Here is a 20,040-nt window from a genome sequence, read left to right on the forward strand (position 1 = left end):
GCGGGGCCTTAGGCACATGGGCCAACCCCTGATCCATCTCTTCTCCATGCTGAAGAGCCCTGGCCACTTTAGCCTTTCCTCATAGGGAAGTTGTTGCATCCCTTTTATAATTTTTGTTGCCCTTCTCTGTACCTTTCTAATTCCACTATATCTGTTTTCAGATGAAGAAACCAGAATTGTACACAGTATTGAAGGTATGGCCGTACCATGGAGCAATAAAAGGGCATTATAGCATTATCATATTTGTTTTCCATTCGTTTCCTGATTCCTAACATTCTATTTGTTTTCTTAGCAGTTGTCGCACACTGAGCTGATGGTTTCAACGTATGCTCAACGATGATACCTAGATCCTTTCCTGGGTGGTGACTCCTAGTATGGAATCCTGCAAACCATAGCTATAGTTTGGATTCCTCTTTCTCACATTCATCACTTTGCACTTGCTCACATTAAATGCCATCTGCCATTTTAATGCACAGTCTCCAAGTCTCGTGAGATCCTCTTGCAATTTTTCACAATCCTCTTGTGATTTAACAACTTGGAATGAATGTCCTATTATGGACTAAGAACTGGTTAAAAGACAGAAAAAAGAGAGTAGGGTTAAATAGTCATTATTCTCAATGGAGAAGGGTAAATAGTGGGATTCCCTAGTGATCTGTGCTGAGAATTCTGCTTTTTAACATTTTACAAATGATGGAACAGGAATAATGAGTCAGGTTATCAAATGTGCTGAAAACACAAATTACCTCCTAATATTGACCGCTCACCTTTATCCATGTTTATTCACCCCTTTGATGAAATGTAGTAGATTGGTGAGGCAAGATTTCCCATGACTAAATCCATCTTGGCTTTGTCTCATTAATCTATGCTTATGTATATGCTCTGTAATTTTGTTCTTTATAATAGTTTCTACCATTTTGCCCAACACTAACATCAGACTCACTGGATTATAATTTCCTAGATCATCTCTGGACACCTTTCAAAAACTTGCTGATAGATTGGCCACTCTCCAGTTTACTGGTATCATGCTGGATTTTAAGGATAAATTACAAAATACTAACAATAGCTATGCAAGTTCATTTTTTAAAATTCTATCAGTACTCTGGGATGTATGCCATCAGGTCCAGGCTATTTGCTTCTGTTCAATTTGTCAAATTGCCCCATTACATCTTCCTGTTACAGAGATTACAATATTACAGAGATTTGTTTTAATTTCTCTGAATCATTAGCACTGAATACCATTTCTGGCACTGGTATCTCCCCCACATCTTCCTTGGTGAAGACCAAAGCAAATAATTAATTTAATCTCTCTGCTGTGTCCTGTCTTCTCTGAGTGCCCCTTTTAGCTCTCAGTCAGCTAGCGGTCCAACTGATTTTTTCCCCATCTTCTTGATTTTATTAATATACCAAAAAAAAGGTTTTGTTATATATTTTTGTCTCCAAAGCAACCTTCTTTTCAAGAACATGTTTAAAGCAGGAATACTAACTGGAATTTTCAATATATCAACCAAGTCCCTTTTATTTGGTTCTTCTTGTTTCAGTTCTGTCTCCTTTTTTATTTATCCTAATATATTTTGTTATATTTTTATAATTTTTTTAGACAAAATTTAAAATATTTGCATTGCTAAGTCTGAAAGGTAACCAAGCAAATCTTAACTTTCAAATGTCTTGCCTCGCTAACCTGTTAATTTTTGTCTGGACAACTCACCGGAAGGGGCATGTCCCTAACCCACAAATGCAAGCACATAGACAACATCAGCACCATCAATCAAATGAGATAACACCAGGATCTTATTACCACACAAACACTGACCTCGTTCAGTACCATGTACACATTCATAAACAATGGATTATGTCTTTATGTGAACTACTGCTATCTACACAGGGCTAAACAGGCTGAAAAACCTCTGCACCAGTCTCTGCTGTGAGAATCTGATCTTGCAGTGCCACATAGAAATATTTTGACCTTGTTTCTAGTAATGGCGCTCTAAGGCCCTCTTTTACCATTTAGCACACATTAATCGAATTAGCGCGCGCTAAATGCTAACACATTCATGTTAGTCTATGGATGCGTTAGCGTTTAGCGTGCGCTAATTCGATTAATGTGTGCTAATTGGTTAGCGCACCTTAATAAAAGAGGGGGTAAGTTATGCGACGGTAGGTGTCCTACCTCTGCCTAACTTAATTGTTTTAATTGGTGATAAATGGTGCGGTAATTGACCACATCTTTTAAAAACAATTAAAAACCAAGCTTAAAAAATGGAGGCACCCAAGGGTGCTCCAAAAATGGCTATCATTGTCCCATCTGCGGAGGTGCTTTATGACACCTAATGCCACCGCAATTCTTGTGAAAGGTAGGAGCTAGACATGTAGGCCTTTAAAACGATGGCCTACATATCTCATGCCTACCTTCCGTGATTCTAGAAATGGCACCGTTGTGTGTTGTATGTACACGTGATCGGTGGCAGTTTTTTAGGCAGCCGCCAACAATGGCACCATTTATAGAATCCGTCCCTTTGAGTCTATATGCTACCAGGATTGAGGGGAAAATATCTAGGACTGAAGAGATGGTAAAGGGACCATTTTTAAATTATGATATATTGAGATGGGTTCCACTAAAAACTGTACAGAGAAAATCTATTTTCAAAGATATTAGTAAGCTCTACAGGACAGAAATAGAAATAATTGCCATTCTGGGATAGTATGTCAGAGTTAATTGAAAAATGGATTGATTGTCAGCTAACAAGAAATGGAACTGACCTGCAGTCAATCAAAAGGTATCCCACAACAAAAAGGAAAAAACAACCCCACGTTTAGTCATATAAACCAAAAAAGGAGTGGGGAAGGGATACGATCAACCTACTACAAGGATAACCAATTTATAAATATATAAATAATTAAAACATATATAAAAAAAATATCAAGCCTAACCTTTAATCATTTTTGAACTTTAATCATTTTTGAACTGGACCCCAACACAGTCCGTGTTTCGGCTTGAACAACCTTCCTCAGGGGCATATGGCTGAAGCCCAGTAGATGGCACCAAAGTACAGGTTATAAAACCAAAAAAGAATGCTCTCAACGTGGTTCCAAATAAAGAAACGCTGCAAACTTCTGCGGAAGGGACACGATCAACCAACATGGGACACGATATACAGCTCATACGGAAGTTCGTAGCGTTTGTTTGGAAATACGTTCAAAAGTAGGCTAAGTCATATGCCCCTGAGGAAGGCTGTTCAATAAATTGGTTATACTTGTAGTTGGTTGATCATGTCCCTTCCTCACTCCTTTTCTGGTCAATCAAAAGGTAAACATGACCATAAAGTGGCTACAAGATATGGTAGTAATGGTACACTTTTCTTATTAAATACTGAAGGGCGTATATGTTCAGATGCTAATATCAATGGCAAAATGCAGTGGATCACATCACATACCATCTCTCTTACATTTTCAATCAGAAGCCCTGTTATCATTTGATAACAAGTCATGGGACATGGGTTCAAGTCTTCTCTGCTATAGACTCTCTGTGTCCCCTCTGGCATGTCCTTTTTTCCCCCACTGTTCCTCTGTTTCAGATGAAAATCATTTTTGCCTTAATCTGATCACCAGGCAGGTAATTTTGCAAGTAGTGTTGGAGGCAATAATTAAAAGCCATTTATCTAAAAACTACCTTGCTGCTTAAAGTGTGTTCAGTTTTTCACAGCACGCTAAGCTGTGAGGAGGCGTTCCTGTACAGCAGATGCATTTAGGTGGGTGGAGGAAACTATCAAGTAAAAGTGAAATTTTGACAGTATACATGCACTATTTCATCTCTCTTGGCTGCTTTTGGTACAAAGTTCTAGGCTGATTTTGTGCATATACTTCAAACTAATTTTCAAAGAGAAGGTAAGAATACTAAAAATGGATGCCTACTTTACAAGTACCCAGGTTATTTGAAATTGTCCTCAGAGTGTGATCTGCAGTATGAAGTTTCAAAGCATTAGACCTCTGGAATGAGAGGGCATAGGATGAAGTTAAGAGGTGACAGGCGCAGTAGTAATCTAAGGAAATACTTTTTTACAGAAAGGGTGGTAGATGCATGGAACAGTCTCCCGGTAGAGGTGGTGGAGACAGAGACTATGACTAGATTCACTAAGCAAACCGATCGTGTACCGATCGGTTTGCGACCCCTTTGTGACCCGATTTTACTCTGGCCCGATTCACTTACCTCTCTGCGATCCGATTCCGATCCACGCATGCAAGTGAGGGGAACGGAATGCAAAGTAGGCAGGGACGTGACTCACAGAACAAATTTTGCAAACCGACTAGACTGGCCGATCAACCGAAGAAGCGACTGCTGGGGACCAGTTGCAAACGTCCTTTCCAACTCTCCAGCTCCATTGCCGCCCTGCTCTCTGTACGCCCTGCTCTCTGCTGCCCCAACAATTATCTCTCTGCCCTGAATCTCTCCTGCCTGCTCTGCCCCAAATCTCTCCTGCCTAACACCCCGAATCATTGCCCTGCTCTCCCCCGAATCACCGCCCTGCTCTCCCCCCGAATCTCTCCTGCCTGCCGTCCTGCTCTCCCCCGAATCGCCGCCCTGCTCTCCTCTGAATTGCCGCCCTGCTCTCCCTCGAAACTCTCCTGCCTGCTGCCCCAAATCTCTCCTGCATTTCCCTGCACAGAGAGCCCGTGGTTTTAACCCATGGATTTAAGCGGGTTAAAACCGCAGGCTCGCAAAGAAGTTGAGAGGTTTAAAAAAGTTTTTAAAAAAAGAGGCCCCCCCAAAAAAACACAAAAAAAATTCAGCAAACGAACACGAACGCATGCGCAGACCATCTACAGGGAAAGCAAATTGTCTACGTGTGCATCTGGATCGCACACTAGCGATTCGTGTAAGCACATGGGGGGGGCGTTCCTCCGATCACCCAATTAGAATATTGTTGCTTGAAAAATCCATCGGATCTGCCCAGATCGGACACGGATCGGTCACAATAAGGCAGGTTAGTGAATCTAGCCCTGTGTTTGATTTCAAGAAATCCTGAGATAGGCACGTGGGATCTCTTAGAGCACAGTTCTTCAACCGCCGTTCCGCGGACCGGTGGCGGTCCGCAGGAAATTTTTGCAGGTCCGCGCAGGGCCGGCAAGATTGACTCACTTCAACTTCCTGCCGGTCCATGCAGGGCCGGCAAGATCAACATCTGAAGTCTGCAATGAGCCGGAGAGATCTTGGGGAGCCTCCGACAGTGGCTTTCTCCCCTCTCTGCAGCTCTCCTTTACTTCCCAGCGCAGCGATTCATGAAGGCAGCCTCGGGGCTTTTGCTGAGTCGCAGCTGCCTCTGATGATGCAACTTCCTCTTTCCTCAGAGGTGGCGCGACCCAACAAAGGACCCGAGGCTGCCTTCCTGAATCGCTGCGCTGGGAAGTAAGAAGAGCTGCTGGGAGGGGAGAAAACCACTATCAGAGTCTGGGAAGCTGCTGGGCAAGGGAAAAAAGGGACAGCTGCCACTGGAGAAGGAGAAAGAGAGATGCTTCTGGGAGGGGAGGAGGGAAAGGAATCTGGGAAGCTGCTGGGCAAGGAAAAAAAGGGACAGCTGCTACTGGAGAGGGAGAAGGAGAGATGCTGCTGGGAGGGGAGGAGGGAAATGAATCTGGGAAGCTGCTGGGCAAGGGAAAAAAAGGGACAGCTGCTACTGGAACTGGAGGGAAGGAGAAGGAGAGATGCTGCTGGGAGGGGAGGAGGGAAAGGAGTCTGGGAAGCTGCTGGGCAAGGGAAAAAAGGACAGCTGCTACTGGAGAGGGAGAAGGAGAGATGCTTCTGGGAGGGGAGGAGGGAAATGAATCTGGGAAGCTGCTGGGCAAGGAAAAAAATGGACAGCTGCTACTGGAGAGAGAGAAGGAGAGATGCTTCTAGGAGGGGAGGAGGAAAAGGAATCTGGGAAGCTGCTGGGCAAGGAAAAAAAGGGACAGCTGCTACTGGAGAGGGAGAAGGAGAGATGCTGCTGGGAGGGGAGGAGGGAAATGAATCTGGGAAGCTGCTGGGCAAGGGAAAAAAAGGGACAGCTGCTACTGGACCTGGAGGGAAGGAGAAGGAGATATGCTGCTGGGAGGGGAGGAGGGAAAGGAGTCTGGGAAGCTGCTGGGCAAGGGAAAAAAAGGGACAGCTGCTACTGGAGAGGGAGAAGGAGAGATGCTGCTGGGAGGGGAGGAAGGGAAGAGAGTTACTGCTGGACAGGAGGAGGAGGGAAGGGAGAATGAAAAAAAGGAAGGAAACAGCTGGCAGAGAGATTAGAGGAGGGGAAGGAGAGACACAGGCATGAGGAAGTAGAGAGACTGATGATAGGAAGGGGTCAGCAGAAAAATAAGCTGAGAGGGACAACGATGATAGATCTGGTGTAGGAGAAATAAAAATGAAGAGAGCAGTGAAGCTGGAATGAATCATGTAAAAAGGAGAGAGGGGGCACAAGCTGGATGGAAAGGGGAGAGGGGCATAGAAAGAAGACAGATACCATATGGAAGGGGGAGAGGACAGAAAGTGGATGGAAGGGGCAGATGCTGGATTGAAGAGACAGAGAGGGCAGACGCTGGAAGGAAGAGAGTGAAAAGAAGATTGAAAGCAGAAACCAGAGACGACAAAAGGTAGAAAAAAATAATTTTATTTCTATTTTGTGATTAGAATATATCAGATTTGAAATATATATCCTGCTAGAGCTGGTGTTAGACATAACTGGGGACTGCAAAAAACCCAGGCAGTGCTTTTTTAGTTTCCAGCTGGCTTAGGGCGCACTCTGACCAGGGGGCAGTTGCCCTAGTTGCACTCCCCTAAAACTATTCCTGTCATGTGTGACTGCAGTATTCTGTTAGCATATTTCTGTGTAGCATTCTGTAATAATTTGGCTTGTTCAGTTTTCTTGATAGTAGAGGGGATATATGTGAAGGGGAGGGGAGGCAGAGGTTTTGTTGATCCTTGCTTTGAATTATTTGTATTTATAAAATGACAATTGTACAGAATATTGTTTCTTTTTATACTTTAATAAAATACATTCAATATAAAATCATAACTGAGGCTTGTGTGGATGGGATCAGATGATTTGTGGGGACAGAGCTCGCGGAGATGGGGCGGAAACGGGGTTTTTACATTTTAGTCCTAGTAGTTTGCCGGTCCACAAAATAATTCTTTTTTTTCTGCCGGTCCACGGGTGTAAAAAGGTTGAAGAACACTGTCTTAGAGAGAAGAGATAATGGTTACTGTGGATGGGCAGACTGGATGGGCCCTTTGGCCTTTATCTGCCATCATGTTTCTATGCATCACCTGCTATAAAAGATGTGCATATCATAGTGGTTTCAGCTACATTAGTTATACTATCAACAGTATTATATATATATGTGCTAGGAATGTTGAATTTGTGAGCACATTATTTTCTCATCCCCAACTGCTGCTTCCCAAAACTAGGGTTTTACAAAGAAACTATTTTCACGCTGGCTTAAATTGTTGCTTGAAAACAAAGCTCCTTAAGGGGCAGAAGGAATGCATTCATCACGCTTTGTAATACAAAGATGGGGAAGAGATGGATTTCATTGAACAAATTCATCGGACAGTGGATCAGAATAGATGAGCTTGGAGGAGTTTAAAGACCAGGACATCAACGTACTGCATTATGAAGCAGCTTTGTGGGTGTGCCATCCCCTGCTGGCTGTCTGATAGCTTTTCATGTAGATAACAGAATTAACATACTAATTAAGTACCAGATTGGACACAATTAGCTTTGTAGAAGGCAACTTATGCTAAATAGTTTTGATTGTTTCAAGCTCACTTTTAAGGAAATATTTTCTTTAGTAATAATTTGAAGATATGAGGTGGAGCTGCTGTCCTAAATTTTCAATAGCTATCAATCTCTCTCTGTTTACTTTCCTATCACCAATTTCTTTTTTTTTTAAATTTCTTTATTGAAAATTTTTCAAAACCAACACAAGAGACCTATACAGCAAAAACCTGTTGTAACATAACTCTTTGAAACAAGGCGAACATCCCCCACAATACAGCGTATATTAGTCTCACCCCCTCCACCATGAAGGTCTGTGCAGTCCCAAAGTCAGCAAGAAAGTCATGTTCAGTGACCTCGGGTATCACTCCAAACAATATATGGGTTCCAGTGTGACAGCAGGCAACCCAATCCTATCATCAATTTCAAGTCAATATTTATTTTATCCTATGTCCAAAGCCTGTTCAAAACCTACAGTATTGAATCACCCATAAATCTTGAACCTAAGATTGTTTTCTCAAGGTAATCCGCAAGTCATGAGTCCGAACCTCACTCTAGTTTGTTATAAGACCTAAACCCAAGACCAGCTTTACCTAACACCACCACCTAATCCAACCAAGCTCCAGTACAAGACTGCAACTAACAATACACGTAACTTTTAATAAGGGCTTCCACCAACGTTTTCTTTTAAATCCTTATTCCTGACCTCACTGGAGTACAGCGATCAGCCATTGATTATATAGAACAGATCGAAATGGAAGAAAACAAAGTTATCAGGTTCAGTAACGCTATATCGAAAATATAACTCAACTTGCTGTAAGCCGCAATGATTTCATGTTGAAATTTGCTGGGTATAAGAAGTTGTATTGTATTATATTTTGCCATTTCTTAGTTAGGTTTTCTGCTGTTTTTAAAAACAGGCTTACATTGCCTCAAAGAGACTTCATCCTGCTGGAAGAGTCTGCTACCTTCACTCCAGTCCTAAAAGCCCATAGATATCTGATTTTCAAGATACCCATATTCATCAAGATATATCTGCATATGTTTGATCTATAAAGCCAGTTTCTACAAATATGTTGGTTCTCCTGAAAACAGACCTATTTGTGGACCTCAAGGAGCCAAACTGAACAGCTTTGCTAGGAGATCCCATATCCAGTAATCAGTTGAAGATACTCAGCCTGTACCATTTTTCCTTGCACTAAGAAATATACTTAACTTCACCCGGAAAAAAGTGTGACGGGATTATTTGACATTTTTTTTAACAGAGATTTATTCCTGCATATACTTTTTTGCAGGCCTTCAAATTCTGCAGGATAGAGCCCTTATAGTGGAGAAGACAAGAGGTTCCTTACCTGATTCCCTTGTTCTGTGCAATACTGTGATGAGAGAGCCGGGAGATTGCAGCTATCACCTAGATAGAGCAAAAGATAAAGGTATTATAGGTACCTACACAGGAAGCTGGAATTTCAATCATACCAAGAAGAAAAATCATGAAAGAATAATAGAAGATGTAATATATTGTCTTCTTGGACTAGAATTTTTGTAACTTTTTTTGACTCAACAGTTTATAATTTATTATTTCTATTCTGCTTTTATCCAAAGCAGATTACAAATAGTACAAATAGGGTTACCAGAAGTCCGGATTTACCTGGACATGTCATCTTTTTAGAGGGCATGTCCGGGCATCCGGACGGCTTTACAGAACCCGGCACTTTGTCCAGGTTTTGAAAAGCAGATTACATCGGGAGGGGCATCCGCGCATGTGCAGATGCCCTCCCAGCCAAGGGGCGGGGCTAGGAGCAGGCTTGGGCTTGGGCGCAATGGGGCGGGGATGGTTGAAACTGGGCAGGCCTGGGGGCGGGTCAATATATAAATATCTCCTTAAAAACTACCACAACTTCTCAAAAAAAGTGCTGTAAAAGGTAAAAATTGAAACATCAATTTCTTCAACAGTTTCATAAACTGATGTAGGTTTGTTGATTGCCGAAGGTATACAGGCAACCTATTCCATTCTGATGGTCCTGCACATGAAAACACACTTTTCCTTACTGATTCACAGTGCAAACATTTCTGAGAAGGAACAACCAGACCAGACTGAGCTGAGGAACACAGAGTTCTTGAAGAAGGCACCAGTCTTGTAAATACTTAGGTGACATTTGGTTAAGGATCAAATAAACCATCAGTAGCATTTACAGTATACTTAACACTAGGGTTACCAGAAGTCCGGATTTCCCTGGACATGTCCTCCTTTTGAGGACATGTCCGGGGGTCCGGACAGCTTTTCAAAACCCAGCACTTCGTCTGGGTTTTGAAATGCCTCCTCTCAAGCGCGTTGGGCAGGAGGCAATCTGTCTTTGAGCATGCGCATCTCTTTGATGGCATCGCATGGATTGCCTCCTGCCTGACCAAAGCAGGCAGCGGGGGCAGAGCTAGGGCGGGACTGGGGTGGAGATGGTCGGGCCAGGTCTAGGGTGTCCGGATTTTACAATTGTAAAATCTGGTAACCCTACTTAAACAGAACATAGTTCCTTCCTTCCTAACTCATATCTGGGATTTCAGGTCAACTGAACTCACCCTTACAGGTATTATAGAACTAAGAACCGTCGTACACAGTAAGTTGGGTTTTTTAAAATCATTTTCTAAGTTCCTCCAATTTTGTGATCACCCACTGGCTCAACATGGAAATACTGCACCCTCCCCCCAGGACCCTGGCACAAATGCAGCTTTGATTTCATAAATAGGGTGTCACTGTTGCATAATGATGGGATTTTACTTCTCTCCCTCCCCACAGGGAATTATGAACACTGCTTCTGCAACATCCACAGCCCCTGTTGATCCAGGAAAAAGGAACAGGAGTGGTGCTCAGCAGTGAGCAGCCCACACTGATCTACTGGACAGCACTGATAATTACATCCTTTGAATTTCCCAGACCTACTGATTACACAATATGGATCAGCCACTTGGCTTTTATCTGCCATCAAGTTTCTATGTGTATTTTGTAAAGTGAATTTTATACTGATAACAAGCAGTTGATTGAAAGCTTTGGAAATGAAAGCTTTCCCTTAAAGCATCAGAGTTGCTTACTAGCTTTAAAATCCAAATCTGGAGTGTGTATGGAAGAGGAGTGATGCCAGTTTCCTGGAACTATTTTATTATGGTCTAAGAAAAATAAAATTAGATCTCTGGTTGCACCACCTTTGGCTCCCTCTCAGTTTTCTAAAGTATGTGCTTTGCTGGTTACTAGAAAGGAGCTGGGAGGAAGCCGGAGATGCTTGATCCAGATACTCTTTTCGTTTTAATCTCAAGCTAAGAAACTGAGGTAAACTGTAGAAGCTGGCAGTGAAAGTCAAGGCCATCTACAGGAAACCAGAAAGCCCAAGCCACATCCAGCAAACTTGCCCCATTCCAAAATCAGTACAACTAAGCAGTGGCTCTCTGCAATTACCCTGTAAAATAGCCACATGGGACAGCCAAAGTACAATCTGGTGCTTAAGGTGGAGATTGTATCTTTTATTCATAAACGTTTAAGGAGCCAAAGATTACATACTTCCCTTCTCAGCATAGCAGAGGGTTCATATCATGCTCAGCGCTTCACAGCCAGGAAGTACTCTCACATATGTTTCCCCCCACCACACACACATTCTTTAGCATCTGCTTTTAAGAGGAATTATTTTGTTTACTGTGTTGTTTCTGTATTCAGGCTTAAAATTGCAGTCATTTATTTAAAATTTTAAAAAAACTTATATTCTACTTATAACTAAGCAGATTACAAAAAAAAACCTAAAACCCAAACATAATCATAAGATAAAAACACCAAAAAAGGTATAAAACACAATAAAACAAAACAATATACAGAAAACATTTCCATTAATCCCTTTATTCCTTCAGTCCTTACTTCTTAACCACTTAAAAAGCTTCTATAAAAAGAGATGCTTTTAATAATTTTTTAAAACTCCTTTTAATAATTTTCATCTGAAAAAAATCTCATGATCTTGCTTCCATAGTGAAACCCAGATTTCTCATGAATGCTGCAAAGCATCAAAAAGAATCGAATCAATCTGTATTTATAGAGGGCCCATTCCTGAAGGAAAACATACATTCCCTTGAAAGACAGAGCATTCTGGAAAGTTCCATTCCACTTCCAACTTTGTTCCTCTATTGCCTGAGAGGTAAGCAAGAGAAAGAAAGGACATGAATAGGCCTGATCAGTTATTACTACCACTATTTTTATTTTAGGTAAGCAGCACTACCCAGTTATATGGAGGTAAACTAGGATACATACATAGTTTCAGAGAACCAAAAATTTCTCTCAGCCCCACCGTCATACCTACTAGATCAAATCAAGGTACTGTTCTGCTAATCCTTACCAAACTTCCACCTAGAAGAAACATTTGATTAATTGATGGGTAGGTGGGTGGGATAAAATGGTTGATTTTGAATATCTGTAAGTTGAATGTGCTTTTCTTGACTTGTTATATGTTCTTGTTATATGTGTTGCACTGTTAATATTTGAAAAGTAATAAAGATTTAAAAAAAAAAAAAAATAGGAAGCATTTGTTGGAATAATGTGGGTTACAAATTCATTTAAAAAATTTTAAATGAATAAATAAAATAAACAAGACAAACTCCTAGTATATGATATCAAAGCATAAGCATACTTGTCATTTTCAGGGCACAGACTGTATAAATCTGCCCAAAACTGGGTTAATTTTCAACTATTGGAGATGCTGTTGAAGCCCGCTCCAGCCCATCTAGTTTTAGCAAGCCATAACTGGGAAACAGAGCTTAGAATTTTGCCCGGCACTAGCCTTACTTCACAACTACTAGATTTACCACTTAAGCACAGCTAAATTGTCAATTCTGTTCTACAGGAATGTTTTATGCATATCCCTAGAGTTACCAGATATCCGGGAAAACTTAGACATGTCCTCTTTTTAGAGGACTGTCCAGGTACCTGGAGGGATTTCCAAAACCCAGCAGTTTGCCCGGGTTTTGGAAGGCCTCGAACTTGGGGCAGTGTCTGGGGAGCCTCTGTACATGCACGGACCTCAATGTGATGACATCACACGCATGCACACATACTTATGATGTCATCGCATTGAAGTCCGCGCATATGCAAAGGCCCTCCATATGCGGCCTGAGCTCAGGGTAGGAAACACAAGGTTCGTGTGGGGGCAGGGCGGGACTGGGTGCGGAGCGGTATGAGGATGAACAGGATGGGGCCAGGTGTCTTCTTTTCTTTTTAAAGAGGAAATCTGGTAACCCTATATATTTCTTGTCAGTTCTGAGAATTTATATCTGCTGTGTATATTGTGTGTATATGAAAAATTAATGGAAAAAATTGCATTATAATTAGTAAAGGGGGTAGGATCTGGGGCAGAGCTTGGGAGGTCTGTGGTTGGGGTACTCAGTTGTTATTTGTTAAGACTTAGGGGGTACTTAGCTTGAAGTAGTTGAGAAACACTGCTGTGATATTCAAAGCAATTTAACCAGCCACAAAGGCTCAGACTCTCAAAAAGTCCACGGAATTGGCCATTTCCTGAAAAAATGGTGCACATCACTCAAACTACAGCACTGAGAATCATAGTCTGTGTCAAAGATAGGTGCCAGAAATGTAGGCCTGTAAAACCCTGGCCTACATTTCTAGCACCTATCTTCGATGTAGAATCACGTTTAGTAGCACTGAATGTCAACACTGCCAATAGCCATACCTCTTTTGATATTCGGCACTGGTAAGAATCTCCATAGTTGCGACTCAGGTGCCTTTTTTGGTAGGCACCTTCCTGCACCTACTTTTTTCCTTAATTTGTTTTTAATTGGCTTTAATGGACACAGTCAATTACAGCACCATTAATGGCCAAGAATTAAGATTAAGAATTGGTTATCGGACAGAAAACAAAGGGTAGGGTTAAATGGCAATTTTTCTCATTGGAGGAGGGTAAATAGTGGTGTGCCACAGAGATCTGTACTGGGACCAGTGCTATTTACTTATTTATAAATGATCTGGAAATTTGAACTAAGTGCGGGGATTAAATTTGCAGATGACACTGAACTGTTCAAAGTTGTTAAAATGCATGTGGACTGTGAAAATTTGCAGGAAGACCTTAGGAAATTGGAAGACTGGGTACCCAAATGGCAGATGAAATTTAATGTGGACAAATGCAAAGTGATGCACATTGGGAAGAATAATCCAAATCATAGTTACCAGATGCTAGAGTCCACCTTGGGGGTCAGCTCTTAAGAAAAAGATCTGTGTGTCATCGTGGACAATACGCTGAAACTTTCCACCCAATGTGTGGCGGCAGCCAAGAAAGCAAACACGATGCCAGGGATTATTAGAAAAGGGATGGTAAACAAGACTAAGAATGTTATAGTGCCTCTGTATCGCTCAATGGTGTGACCTCATCTTGAGTACTGCATTCAGTTCTGGTCTCCTTATCTCTAAAAAGATATAGGGACACTTAAAAAGATTCAAAGAAGAGCAATCAAGATGATAAAAGGGATGGAACTCCTCTTGTATGAGGAAAAGCTAAAGAGGTTAGGGCTCTTCAGCTTGGAAAAGAGACAGCTGAGGGGAGATATGATTGAAGTCTACAAAATCCCTGAGTGGTGTAGAATGGGTACAAGTGGATCAATTTTTCACTCTGTCAAAAATTACAAAGACTAGGGAACACTTGATGAAGTTGTGGAGTAATATTTTTTTAAACCAATAGGAGGAAATATTTTTTCACTCTGGAATGCTTTGCCAGAGTATGTGGTGAGAGTGGTTAATGTAGCTGGTTTTAAAAAAGATTTGGATAAGTTCCTGGAGGAAAAGTCCATAGTATGCTGTTGAGACAGACATGGGGAAGCCACTGCTTATCCTGGATCGGTGGAATGGAATGCTGCTTCTACTTGGGTTTTTGCCAGGTACTTGTGACTTGGATTGGCCTCTGTGAAGAAGGGATACGAGGCTAGATGGACCATTGGTCTGACCCAGTAAGGCTATTCTTATGTTCTTCCAAAAGGCGCCATTTTGAGAATCTGGGACAAAGATCTTCTGGCCAGTTAAATTGCTTGTTCAGGGTTATCTGCTGATATTCTGCGGCACTTAACCGATTAGTGCTGCTGAACATCACCACAGACCGCTAAACTCAAAGCGGACAATTTTGTGAGTGGGTGAGTCGGAGGGGCAGAATCTTCAATGATGTGGTTAAGTGTCACTTAACTGCCTAAGTTAGCGTGTAAATTGGACCACATGTAAGCCAGCCTTTACCTTTATACGGTGTGGATTATGCAGTTAAGTGCTATAATATTGCACTCAGCTGCATAAGAGATCGCTCGCTGCATAAACTTGGAAATTCAAGCAGGTGCCCAGTCATGGCACAGCAATGAACATCCAGGAATAACGCAGACAAGGGCCAAATTAATGCTCATCGCCACCGTCTGAATATCAATCCCTTATTATTTATTAATACAGTAATATATGCTTTGACATTTATTTTATCAACCTCCCTTCCCCTCCCTCTTCCTGTGAGACTGTCATTTGATACTTTGATGTTTCATTCTTATATACTGATAGCTGTCTACATTTGCTTATCTCTGATCTGAAGAAGAACGATTACCCTGGAAAGCTAATATAACCATGCTATAGTTAGTCCAATAAAAAAGGTATTACCTGAATTCTTGTTTTATTTCAAAGTAATATATCACATACCTGCCAGGACCCTGCCCCAAAGACACTGCTTTTTAGAAGTCATGACAACTGGGTTTCTTGCTGAATGTCTAGGGCTCCTATTTTAAATTCTCAAACTTTGTAGCATTTCTAAATTTGTCCATTTAGTCTTCATTTTATATTATATTACTGACAAAATATTACCAAGCAGAATTTCCTGCAGATTCTATAATACAAGGAGCTTAGACCTTGGACAGTATCCGACCACCGACCACACTGCAGGCAGAGTATTTAAACAGCTGATGTTCTTACAAACCCAGAGGAACACAGGAGACCATTAAATGCACATTTGTGGTAACATGGGTTCCTAGTTTTACGTAGTTTGGGGCTTATAGGCACACAGCAAGTATTTTAAAAACAATAAAACCTAGAGTACTAAAAATAAACACTGAAAAACACTTTTGAACATAAACATAAATATCAAACAACTTCCACTTTAATAGTTTTTTGCAATGTCGAGTCTGGTATTTGGATGAATTTGTTAATCCCTTTGCAGACATACAGAATCCTTAAAAGATGAACAGTTAAAAGCCGCAGGAAAAGGGGATAGAAGGGTATAGATAGAGGATTACTATACAGGTCCTAGACCTGATGGGCCACCGCATGAGCGGACTGCTGGGCACGATGGACCTCTGGTCTGATCCAGCAGAGACACTGCTTATGTTCTTATGTAAGTGAAAGAGAAATGACCAGCACTAGGGTACTGAAGGAACTTAGGGAAGTTCTGGTAGCTCCGCTGACTGAGCTTTTCAACGAGGCTCTAGAATCAGGAGTGGTACCGGAGGACTTGTGAAGGGCGGATGTGGTCCCTCTCCACAAAAGTGGAAGTAAGGAAGAAGTAGGGAATTACAGGACGGTAAGCAAATTAATGGAAACACTTTTAAAACAGAGAATGGTCAAGTTTCTGGAATCCTGTGGATTACAGGACTAGAGGCAACATGGATTCACTAGGGTAGGTCTTGTCAGACAAATCTGATCAATTTCTTTGACTGGGTTACTAGAGAATTGGATAGAGGATGTGCACTAGATGTGGTGTATTTAAATTTTAGCAAAGCCTTTGACAGTGATCCACACAGACTTCTAATAAATAAACTGAGTGCCTCGGGATGGGTCCCAAAGTGACAGGCTGGGTCAAGAACTGTTTGAGTGGAAGGCGACAGAGGGTAGTGATCAATGGAGATCGCTCTGAGAAAAGGGATGTTACCAGTGGTGTGCCTCAAGGTTCTTCTGTTCTTGGGCCTGTTCTTTTTAACATTTTTATAAATGATATTGCTGAATTGTTGTCAGGTAAGATTTGCCTCTTTGCGGATGATACCAAAATCTGCAATAGAGTAGACACGGTGGATGGTGTGAATAACATGAAGAAAGACCTGGCGAAGTTTCAAGAATGGTCTGAAATTTGGCAGCTAAAATTTAATGCTAAGAAATGCAAGGTCATGCATTTGGGCTTGCAAAACCCCGAGGGAACGGTACAGATTAGGGAATGAAGAGCTTATGTGCACGACAGAAGAGCGGGACTTGGGTGTGATTGTATATGATGATCTTAAGGAGGCCAAACAGGTTGAAAAGGTCACGGCGAAAGCTAGAAGGATGCTAGGTTGCATAAGGAGAGGTATGACTAGTAGGAAAAAGGAGGTATTGATGCCCCTGTATAAGACTTTGGTGAGACCTCATTTAGAATATTGTGTAAAATTCTGGAGGCCCCACCTTCAAAAAGATATAAAAAGGATGGAGTCGGTCCAGAGGTAGGCTACTAAAATGGTCTTCATTATAAGGCATATGTGGACAAACTTAAAGATCTCAATCTGTATACTTTGGAGGAAAGGCAGGAGAGGGGAGATATGATAGAGACGTTAAAATACCTACGTAATGTAAATGCACACGAGTCGAGTCTCTTTAATTTGAAAGGAAACTGCAATGAGAGGACATAGGTTGAAGTTAAGAGGCTCTGGAGTAATCTAAGGAAATACTTTTTTTACAAAAAGGGTGGTAGACCCAGAAGAGGTGGTGGAGACAGAGACTGTGTCTGAATTCAAAAGGGCATGGAATAGGCACGTGGGATCTCACAGAGAGAGAAAGAGATCATGGTTACTGCGGATGGGCAGACTAGATAGGCCATTTGGCCTTTATCTACCATCATGTTTCTATGTTTTGAGTGTGATTTCTGCTAATCTGCCTTTCAGAGTGGCAGATAAGAACATAAGAATAGCCTTACTGGGTCAGACCAATGGTCCATCAAGACCAGTAACCCGTTCTCACGGTGGCCAATCCAGGTCACTAGTACCTGGCCAAAACCCAAGGCGGAGCAACATTCCATGCTACCGATCCAGGGCAAGCAGAGGCTTCCCCCATGTCTTTCTCAATAACAGACTATGGACTTTTCATCCAGGAACTTGTCCAGACCTTTGGTGGAGAGGAGAGGATCATAATATATTCCAGGCCTGATATTCCAAATGATTTAAATCGCCAGGAAGGGCTCTTAACCATTTAAATTGCCTATCTGGGATTTTCAGTGACATTTAACCAGACGGTGCCAAGGAAAATGCGCAGTTTGTTCCCAAGCATTACGGGGGTGGACTTTTAGGCCTAGATTCTGTAAAGTGCGCCTAACTTTAGGTGTGCTATAGACATCCTTGTAGCGCAAGTGGCAATCAGTGTTATTTAGGCACTGTTTAGGCATCATATAGACGTCTCTAATGCAGTGTATCTTAAGCGTCTATTAGGCACATGCTCCCAAAAACCCCATATAGACGCCAGATAGAAGTCCCTACGATGTTATATATAAAAAGGTGGTTTTTACTGATTTGTTATCAATATTTCAGGACTGTAAGCCTTAACATAATTAACCCAAAGTATACCATCATTAAAAGGATAATAAAAACACAATATACCATGTTTAAAAGGATATTTATTATATATTAGTTTCAATAGAAGTTGATCTGGGAACATCTACATGAAAGGGGGGGGGGGGAAGCTTCACTCCTGTGCTACACAGAAACTTGTATAGCAATGGTATCATTAGCTCCTATAAGAAATGTAAAGCATAGGACTTTGAGCTCCATATAGGCTTCAAATAGACGTGATTTAAGCTCCAGAAAGGCTTTAGCACAATACATGCTATTTAGGTCATCCAATCAGCTTTTTCTGGGCATCCCACAGACGTTATTTGAGAGAGGTTTTTAGAAGCGATTCCTTGCTCTAACTAACACTTTCTTAATCATGAAACATTGCTACAATCAGCTCATTCTTCCAAGCAAACAGAAAGCCTATAACTTCAATTGGCCAAGCTTAAAAACAGAATAAAACACAAAACAGACCTGAATGTGGCTTCTAATTCATTGCAAATGGAGGTATGGAGCTGCATAATGATGACCTCATTGTGACATCATCAAAGTGCACATGCACAAGTAAAAGACAGGCTGGGAGTTGCACTCACAACCTCTGGAAGATCAGTACAGTGCTTTTACTCATTGAGCTACAGCACCTTCCACTCCAGTTTCTCTGACCCCCTGTCATATCATAGTTTAGTGATCTGCTAAGGTAAAATCTGCTTAGCTATCATCTCACAGTTAGCTGAGACAAAAGACTGGTAGCTCAATAGCTTAAAGCACTGCTTTCATTGTCTCAAAAGCCAGAATCTCAAGTTGGGTTCAATAAATGTGACATGGATTCAAATACTGCTGTTTTGTATCACATGCAAACTCAACTTTTGGAATAGATTGTTTCTAGTATTGCTAATGTTGTGCTGTTTGAGATGAAAATTAGATGTGATTGGTCTGTAGCTTGTAATTTTTATTAAAATGAGTGTTTTGTCAGCTGAAGGACATGAGGGAATCAAACCCGGCTCATACCCCAACCTTCATTCTAACCACTGTGCTACAGAATCAGCCATAAAATCATAGCAATTCTAAATGGATTATACTGTGCTGTTTAGGCATACTTTGGGCACCCAAACAATGCAGAATTGGTTGAAGATCAGCATATCTCAAGCTGTCAGGGTAGGAAACTGACTGAAAGAAGCCACCAAGTTAAGACACCTGGTTCATCCTCTCCACCTCTCATCTAATCTCATGTTCTCAAATATTATGCAGGCTGTGAAGCAGGAGGCATGCCAGCTACCCTGTTTGCAACCCCCCCTTCGCAGCCTGGGCCTCATGGAACACTAGATAAGACAAAGGCCAATGTGACAAAGGAGCTGAAGTGGTGCTTATTAAGGAAACACTAATGCCTGTCTGCTACTCAATAGAAATCAGCACAAGGTGAAAAATGGTATAAGATTTTTATTGCACAGTCCAAGAAAGCAGCAACTGCAGTTCGATGAGATAGATGACAGGTATGCAGAGCAAGGCACTCGTAGGTCCCAAGTTGTTACTGTGGTAGAATTGGTAAGGTCCCAGAATCTGCTCCTGGTAGAAGGCAGGCTGAAGAAAAAGGAAGATGGATTGAGATAAATTAAGAGTTGATTGGTGAGTTTTAAGCTGTTTTTTTACAAAGGTGCGCTAAATCCACACATGCACTAACTACTAATGTGTGCATAGGATAAAATGTATGCGTTAACCTTTACCACACACTAACGGCGCCTAAACC

The 20,040-nt window shown here is 41.6% G+C and overlaps 1 protein-coding gene across 2 annotated transcripts in view; it reads right to left on the minus strand.

The window, feature by feature from the left end:
* The window catches only part of VAV2 (vav guanine nucleotide exchange factor 2), a 337,587-nt gene that overhangs the window by 113,984 nt on the left and 203,563 nt on the right, over positions 1-20,040 (minus strand). For both annotated transcript variants that reach the window (XM_033962034.1, XM_033962033.1), the window contains exon 3: positions 9,092-9,150. In XM_033962034.1, coding sequence (XP_033817925.1) covers positions 9,092-9,150 — 59 coding nt within the window. The remainder of the gene's footprint in view (positions 1-9,091; positions 9,151-20,040) is intronic.

This window comes from Geotrypetes seraphini, chromosome 10, assembly GCF_902459505.1.
Source record: "Geotrypetes seraphini chromosome 10, aGeoSer1.1, whole genome shotgun sequence".
Taxonomy (NCBI): domain Eukaryota; kingdom Metazoa; phylum Chordata; class Amphibia; order Gymnophiona; family Dermophiidae; genus Geotrypetes; species Geotrypetes seraphini.